At 38.2% G+C, this 8,085-nt stretch overlaps 1 protein-coding gene across 1 annotated transcript; it reads left to right on the top strand.

Annotated features, from left to right (window-relative positions):
- The first annotated feature begins 773 nt into the window (after positions 1-773).
- Positions 774-6,798, top strand: LOC108250271 (hydroxycarboxylic acid receptor 2-like). Its single transcript, XM_017440076.3, has 2 exons — positions 774-1,793; positions 3,226-6,798. Exons 1-2 carry the CDS (start codon positions 1,254-1,256, stop codon positions 3,682-3,684), a joined length of 999 nt encoding a protein of 332 aa, XP_017295565.1. The 5' UTR covers positions 774-1,253; the 3' UTR covers positions 3,685-6,798.
- The last annotated feature ends 1,287 nt before the right edge of the window (positions 6,799-8,085 follow it).

Genomic DNA, 8,085 nt, shown 5'->3' with positions numbered 1-8,085 from the left:
GCACATCAACCTCTCTTATCTTCACCATAAAACAAACTATTTGTATGTCAAAGAAAGTCTTGCAGTTGTGTGATCTGTTTTGATATGACTAGTTGCTTAAACCTGTATGTATAAACATGTAACACATAGTTTTGTTTTGTTTTTGTCTGACTGGTTGTGTTTTTAAAATGTTAAGTATTAAAATCAAAGCATCCTTATGAATAGAAAACAGAGGATTTATCTTTGCACCTCGTGCAGACTGCCTTGCCATTTCAGCTGTTGAGTTTTGTCTAAATGTATTTTAAAGTCACAAAACTCCTGACTTTACTCCTTCAGTGAAATCTGTCCCTAGAGAGAATGTGAACCTGCAGAACTGTCTGGATTTGCTGCTGGAGTAGAGAAAGTTTGGATTAACCCCCACTCCTCGAGCCTTAAGAAAAAGTTCCTCCCTCGTGTCTACATGTGAGCTACTACCGATTCCCAGGGATCCACATCTGCGTACTCTGTGGAGTTTCTCTTTAAATATCCCCTTACAGCAGCAGAGGAAATGTACAGTTTTAAAAGCTGAGCCTGAGATCTCCAAGCTGACATTCAAACAGAATAGTTCAATTCTCAGTTTATTTTCAGGAAACAGTGGTATGTTTCACTCAGAAGTGAAATACTCTCAGTGTTTTCTTGGCTTTTCATTCAGCCTGAGTTATTTCTGCCTGTCTTGACATGTTTCAGGCTCTGGTTTGTCAGGACTGAACACTGATACATTCAGGCTTTAATCAGAAATTCCTGGACTTTGATTCTTGATCTCCAGTCATCTTTTGTCCACCCCCAATGGAAGACGGAATATTTTTATTTTGTATGTCACAAACTGGTTTTGTTACTTTTAAGCCTCATTGGACCAACAGTGAAAGAGTCGCTGGTGACTCACCTCCTCAGGCAAAAAGGAGGAGCTATAAATTCAAGGCAGAGCAACAACTCAGACCAGACGCCTTGCATGTGAGCCGAACTCTTCCAGCACTGCGGATGACTCTTACAAAACAGGACATTAACCTCAAATGATTTTTCAACAAGCAGGTATTCACACACGAGGACTGAAAGAAGAACCTGAACCGTTTTACAAGAGGAAAGAGGAAACTTCTTTGACAAGATTTTTTGGTTCTGTTTGAGGGGTAAGGCTGGATCCTGGAAGTAAATTCCTTGTCAGTTTATAAGGAATACTTTGCTGTTTTTTTTTTACAGCAGTTTATTTTTTGCTCATTCGCTGGAAAATTACTTTTCAAATGGAAGACAACACTAAAAATGAAACAGACTGCGATATCGATTCCTCTGTTCAATCACTGTATAATTTCTACGCAGCTGTCATGATTCTGATTTTTATCTTGGCTTTGCCTCTGAATGCATCGGTGATCCATCTCTTCATATTCAAGCTCAAGTTCTGGAAGTCCAACACCAACAATGTCTTCCTTTTTAACCTGGTGCTGGCAGACATCCTTCTGCTTATCTGTTTGCCAATTAAGGCCCATAACTTCATTTCAGAAAACAGGAGGAGGAGTGACCACGATGCCGTTTGCAAAGCAATGCTCTTCATGCTGTTTTTAAACCGCGGCGCCAGCATCGCGTTCCTCACGGTGACTTCCATCGACCGGTATTTTAACGTGGTGCACCCTGGTCGAAAGAATCTTCTGAAGGTGCTCAAGAAGTCTCCACACATCTCCATCTTCATCTGGCTGTTACTTCTGCCTCTCACCATTCCCACCATGCTAAAGGATTTTGAGTGCTGCAACAGCTTCAGCAACTACAAGAATGGTACTCTGACTGAGGTAATCCTCCCAGAACAAAAGTCGTTTTCTTATTCAGGTGCAGATAAGTTTTTACCAGCAGTGAGTTGGAGCGCATGAGGCAAGTGGAAAGGGAAAAGACAAAATTTCAATGCAATGTATTCAGAACCTAATTTATGTGGACATTTTTTTTACAATCTTATTTTACTGCAACCAAAAAAATCAAAGCGTGACAAAATTGCAAAACAGGAGCAAACTTTGACGGCAATCTCAAGAGGAGTCGTTGTGAGTCACGCAGTGCACTAATTTACTTCATACTACGTCCCAAAGCAGGAAAAAAAGAAAGGTGAAAAAAGGGGAAATGAAACAATTCACTTGTTCAGGGCTTTAGAGAAGCTTGATTATCTGTAAGCAACAGAAGAAGTTATTTTCTGACACAAACACAAAGGATTGCTGAGTTGAGACAAGTTAAAACTGGAACTTGATAATGTGATTTTTTTGTATGCTGTGAAATGTTGAGATTTTCTGCCACAGTTTATCTTATCTTATCTTAAAACTGGAGCTCGTCATACCCAATATACCCAATGACGTTAAAAGTGATTAAATGTGATTTTGTTTTTTTGATTTATTAAATGCGGAGCGGAAGCAAGGGACAAACTGGAACCTCTTTACCAAACTAAGTAAAACATTTGCCAAAAACAAGAAAAGAAACTGTTTGTATGTATGACCTGAAAAAAAGGGTCTCAATATGAAGAAATGTTCTTTCTAAAAATAGAGATCTTGAAAGTATGTTTCCTTTAAATATCATGACTATTTATCAGGATTATTGTGTTCAAAACAGTTTCCCTAATCAGTTTATTAACTCTGGAGTATAAAAGTGCAACAAGTCAATGAGATATTGAGGTACCAGTTCATAAAGAGAAGCCAGTGAGGTCAGGATGGGAGACATGCGGTCATACTTTTACTTCCCTGCAGCCGATGTATTAGTGACTGATCCATACCAAAGGATAATAAATCAGCCATGAGGAACGACCTGATATTAAACAAAAAGATTCTATTTTCCCTCAAAGTGCAAAAGGAAAAGTTTTATAGGACTTGATCTAAAAGGATTGTAAAACTTTTAAGATTTGATTTATTTTGTGACCTGCCTTCATCATCATCATCACATCTTTTTTTATGCGTGTTTGTTTTTTTTGCCCTCTCCTGTGGAATATGGACTGAGCCCCTGATGGTTTAACAAATGGAAAACTTCGAAAAGCACTTTGGACATAAGCGATCAGACTTCTTGGCATCCACTTTTTCTAACTCTCAGAGGGAAACTGAGGTCAAACATTGAATGTAGATGGAAATAAAAATTGTTGCCCCCCCCCACCCAACAAAAAAAAAAGAAATATTAAAAAACTGAACTGCTCAATATCCACTTTTAAGGAACATATTGTTCAGCACCATTTGCCTTTCTGTTTTCTGGTTTCAGGATTTGGTGGACAGCTTCAGAGAGACGGTTTTCTTCAGCCAGATCATCATCCCTTTCATCATCCTGGTGTACTGCACGGTGCGCATCGTCAACCGGCTCAGGAAGAAAACCATCGGTGACAGGACCAAACTGAGGAGAGCCACCATCCTAGTGACCACCGTCATGGTGGTCTTCTCCCTCTGCTTCCTGCCCTGCGCCATAGCCAGGATGGTCTTGCTGATTGTTCGGGACAAGAATGTGGCTGATTCTATTAACGCTGCAGAGGCGGCCTTCGACGGCCTCATGGTCCTCTCCTACTTGGACTGTCTGCTGGATCCGCTGGTTTACTGCTTCTGTAGCACCAAATTTAAGGCGATTTATCTCTCCAGTTACTTCCCTTGTTTACTGAAAGGATCCCCAGTGCCGATAGACAGCTCTACAGGAAATCAAGCAAAAACTGCACGCAACAATGTCATTTAATAAGTAAGTTTAATAAAGTTACTGCTGTTTGCCTAAAGGCAGCTGTTGTGCAAAAACCACAGACTGATGTGCCACAGATATGGAGTTACTTTATGAAAGAGACTCTGATTATGATAGTTATTACATTTTTACATTTAGATTTAAATAAGAAGGGCTTATATGAGTATAGTTGTAAATATCTAACATTTCTAGGTCTGATTAGGAGTAAAGACGTCTGCATGGAGTTATTTTGAGGTAAAGTATTAGTACTTTTTTAAGGAACGTGTGTGTAAAGTATGCACATCTGTTTTTCTTTTTGTCTTGGGCCGTGAGATGAGTTACATAATTCCTTTCTGCAACATAAATCTGTTTTATTCTGTCAAATCGTACCAATGTACTGAAGCTTTCACTCTTATTTATATAAAACTTTCACAAACTAAGGTTACAAAGTGCTGAACAGGCAGAGAAATTGATAAAAGTATGATGGAGAAGGACAAACTGTTCACTGCAGCCGTTCTGCACAACAGTTTTATGTAAGTGCCTTAAAACTGAGTCCGTCTGTTCTACTCCAGATATGACTTTAAACAAATATTTATTTCTGTTTATACTTTGTTCTCTTTTTCAAACAAAAACACTGTAATACTTATGCTGCACCACTGGGTGGCAAGAACGGCCACATTAAATGTGCCTGACCAAATATTTTCCCCAAATGTCAGATTTTTTCCTTTGACACTGTTTTCAGTTTCCTCTCAGTTATTAACCATTTAAGCACAATGATCAGAGTTTAATGGTGCCAGGATGGAGATAAAGCCAGACAGACCAAGAAGAAACTAAACAAAATAAAAACAGTAAAAATGGCTCTACTGTTGTTTGGGTTTTTAGGTCCCAAAGTGATAATGGGAATGTGTGAAAACAGACTGTGGTGTCTTAGTTTCTAAAAAAGCTCCGTATTTAAAGCCACCATGATTCAAGTTCTTAAAAATATCAGTTTTTAGCACCAATAACTTTGTTTGTTTGTGGACGGGACGTGCAAAGGTAGCAGGAAGGCTGAGTTTTTAAAACTAACCAGAGTAGTGTCGACTTTTAATTAATCCCAAAGCTCCTTACAGAAAACTAGACATTTATATGGATTAATTAGGCAACAGTTTAAAATTCTTAATAAATGCAGACTGAAATTATTTTGTTATTCTGTCCAGGGTGTGTAAAATGTAGATATTTTTGTCTCTTAATAATGAATTCAGCTTTAATATGAACATCAATGTAAGAAAAATCTCCAAAATGTAAAATTTTCCTGAATTACAGTATAAATCATGACACATAATGTTTATCCAGACAGGTGACTTATCCTGAATAAGTCACCTGATGTCACGTGTAGTCATAAAAGTGATGCAGAGTGAATAGTTTCTTCCCTGTCTGGGTGATAATAGACGGTAAACTCTTTTGTATAATCAATCAGCTGAAGTCTGGTGAGTCTGTGTTTAGTTTTATCTCAAACTGAAACCCCCTCTGTGTTGAATAATGACTCATGCTGACACGACTGATCTTTACTGTAGTAATAATGAAACAAAAGGTTGTGACTATACGCTGAGACACTTGCGTTGTGGAAAAATAAAAGACTTGTTTTCCGAGTTGTAGTTTTGACCTGTAAGTGTTTTCCCATCTGACACGTCCGACCCTTACAGAGTAAATATTTACAAGGAAGTCTCAGAATACACAGCCTTTAGCACAAACGTTCTGGTGTTAAATGATACTGTTTCTATGTTTACAAGGAAACAAAATGTCTACCACCCAGAGGGCAGGTTCCCAGCAGTCCTTATGGGACCAAAGTCCGGTCCTAATCTGGTGGAACGTCAGTTTAGGGTTAGGGATTAGGGATTATCTTCAGGGCTGAAGTGTGAACTGAGTTTAGGATTTTGTGAGATTTTATCTCTGCGTTCTTCCCTTGAGGCACGCTGGACTCATGAATGTTTCAGGCGACACTGATTGAATAGGTGATTTGAGATGTACTTTGTCTTGTGTGTAGTTGTTATACAACAACCAGGAGGGTACAAGTACTCACAGGTGGGTACCTGTTAGGACTGTGTTTGTCTTGTTTTGTGCTTGGTGTGGAAAAAAGATAAAACGGGGGAGAAGAGAGGAAGGGAGGGCTGAAAGACAGAAAGAAAGATAAAGAGATAGAGAGGGAGATGGGGGATTAAGTTTGGAGGCTGGGATGATTTAGAACTTGTATAAAATAAAGAAAAAAACAGTTTAGTTTAAAAAGAAAGGAATTACATTTAGGGTGAAACTGGGCTGAGAATAAGTGTTTAGGATTAGCTTTTAGAACTTGGATTAGTGGAAAAATGGGCAAAATCTGGTTGAGTTTTTTGGGATAGACATTAAAAAGGTGGTTAAGTTCAGTGCTTGGTTTACCAGAAAAGGTGGCTGGGTTCGGGTTAGGGGTGTACTGGTAATGGTTTATGGTTAGGGTCAGGGTTAGGCTACAGAAATTAATTTAGGTCAGTATGATGTCCTTATAAGGTTAAATATACAAATTTTTGTGGGTCTGTTTGTTTGTCTGTCTGTCAGCAAAATATCTCATGAACCTCTGGATGTACATCAACCTGATTCAAAATATTAGCCACAGCTAATCGACAGAAATGGCTGTAATTAAGATAATTTTACAGATATTGAGGCAAACTTTGGTGCAGTAGTAGCAGAGACTTGTCCCTAACACGTACTCTGAGCTCCGACAAGTTGAACATGATCGTTGTTTAAAACTTGGGCATGCAAGGTGGTGGGTGACATGCATTCCTTCAAACACTGCTGATTTCTTTACAATCATTCAGGACGTAGTTTCTGAATCATTCGGGTTTGACGATCCTGTAAATGCTTCATGTCTTATTGTCTGGTTGTTTAATAAGATCACTAATTTCTTTTATGACCCCATAAAAGCAGCTGTGTGTGATCCGTCTCTCAGAGAGAAATGTTGGAAGCTTCAGGCTTCATACCAACAAGAAATAATTCAAGTTGCAGCAGAGACCGAAATCTGATCAGTTTAAACTGTTTTTATGTGTCAATGCTTGTTTTTTTCATTAAGTGTATGTAAAACTGCAACATAGCAATGTGTAAATATATTTTTATTTCTTTATTTTACTCAGTTTCACTTGTCTGATTCTTCATCTCTGTCCTCATCACATTTAGATGCGCTGCCACAAACATTTCCTTTAAGTTCAGACTTCTCCTGATAGTTTCCCCACAATCAGGAGAGGTGACCCTGAACCATGCACGAGTACAGAAAAGGTGTGCATGTTGCAGCTTTTAAACAAAAAAAAATCATCAGATGCCTTAAATCCATTTGTACATTTTTTTAAAAAATAAATATAAAGCAGAGTTGCAACAATGGCAGAATGCTTTCATTCTGAGTTAATCACTGCCATCTCAGACAGGAAACAGCAGCCCTTTAAGAGACGCATTAGAGAGGAAAAAACAGAGACAAAAAGATTACATTTTGAAATATAATGTTCAGTTTTTGAGAGGCAGAGTTATTGTGGGAAGAAACCCGAGCTGAGTCCAAACTACCGCCCAGGTGCAGCTTCTCAGCATTACACGCCGTGTTGGTTATAATAAATTAAAGAGGCATGCCTTGGGCTAAGTGCAGAAGACGTAAACAACTAGGTGTCTGTAGTTTCTATCGTTACTCAGGCTTCGAAGGAAAAGTAATTTTGGCCTGTAGCCAAAACAGCAGAGGCTGTAAACGAAGGCCAGATGCAGGAGAAGTAAATTACACACAATTACACAGGTAGAAACAACATTATCCAGCAGTTCATTGGGGAAGTTGTTTAAATTAAGGAAAACATTCATCTGATTAGCCACTGGTCACTGACATCTGTTTGTACCATCTGAATGCACATTAAAGGAAGCGATATGAAAAACATATCTTTTACATTCCACAAACTCACAGTTATTTTACTCTTTAAGACAGAAAGTAAACTCAACTAGAGAAATTGCATTTCCTGCGAAAATGCAGTGTGAATGCTTTTTTGCTGAATGATTTGACTGAAAGCTGCTGAAGAAGCTGAAACTAGGCGGAACAAACCCTTAAAACTGCTGAAAAATGCTTAAAAGTAACAGAATAATCCTTAAAAATAACAGAACAATACTTAAAATTAGCAGAATGATCCTTAAAATTGCAGAACAATCCTTGAAACAGCACAAGAATCCTGAAAAATAGCTGAAAGAACCTTGAAAACATCCCAAAAAGCAGAACAGAACCTAAAAATAGCAAAACCTTAAGAACGCCTGAAAGGACATTAAAACAGCAGAACTATTAATAAAAAAGCAAAAAAATCCTTAAAAACAGCAGAACAGACCAGTAAAACTTCAGAACAAACCCTTAAAACAGCAGAACAATTTATAATAACACCTTAACAACCCTTAAAA

The sequence above is a fragment of the Kryptolebias marmoratus genome, linkage group LG19, assembly GCF_001649575.2.
Source record: "Kryptolebias marmoratus isolate JLee-2015 linkage group LG19, ASM164957v2, whole genome shotgun sequence".
In the NCBI taxonomy this organism is placed as follows: domain Eukaryota; kingdom Metazoa; phylum Chordata; class Actinopteri; order Cyprinodontiformes; family Rivulidae; genus Kryptolebias; species Kryptolebias marmoratus.
This window is presented reverse-complemented; position numbering and strand designations above follow the sequence as displayed.

Excerpts from the sequence above, each read along its gene's own strand:
- LOC108250271 (XM_017440076.3), top strand. The coding sequence starts at position 1,254 with ATGGAAGACAACACTAAAAATGAAACAGACTGCGATATCGATTCCTCT. Across the intron at positions 1,794-3,225 it reads AGAATGGTACTCTGACTGAG|GATTTGGTGGACAGCTTCAG; the intron begins GTAATCCTCCCA and ends TTCTGGTTTCAG.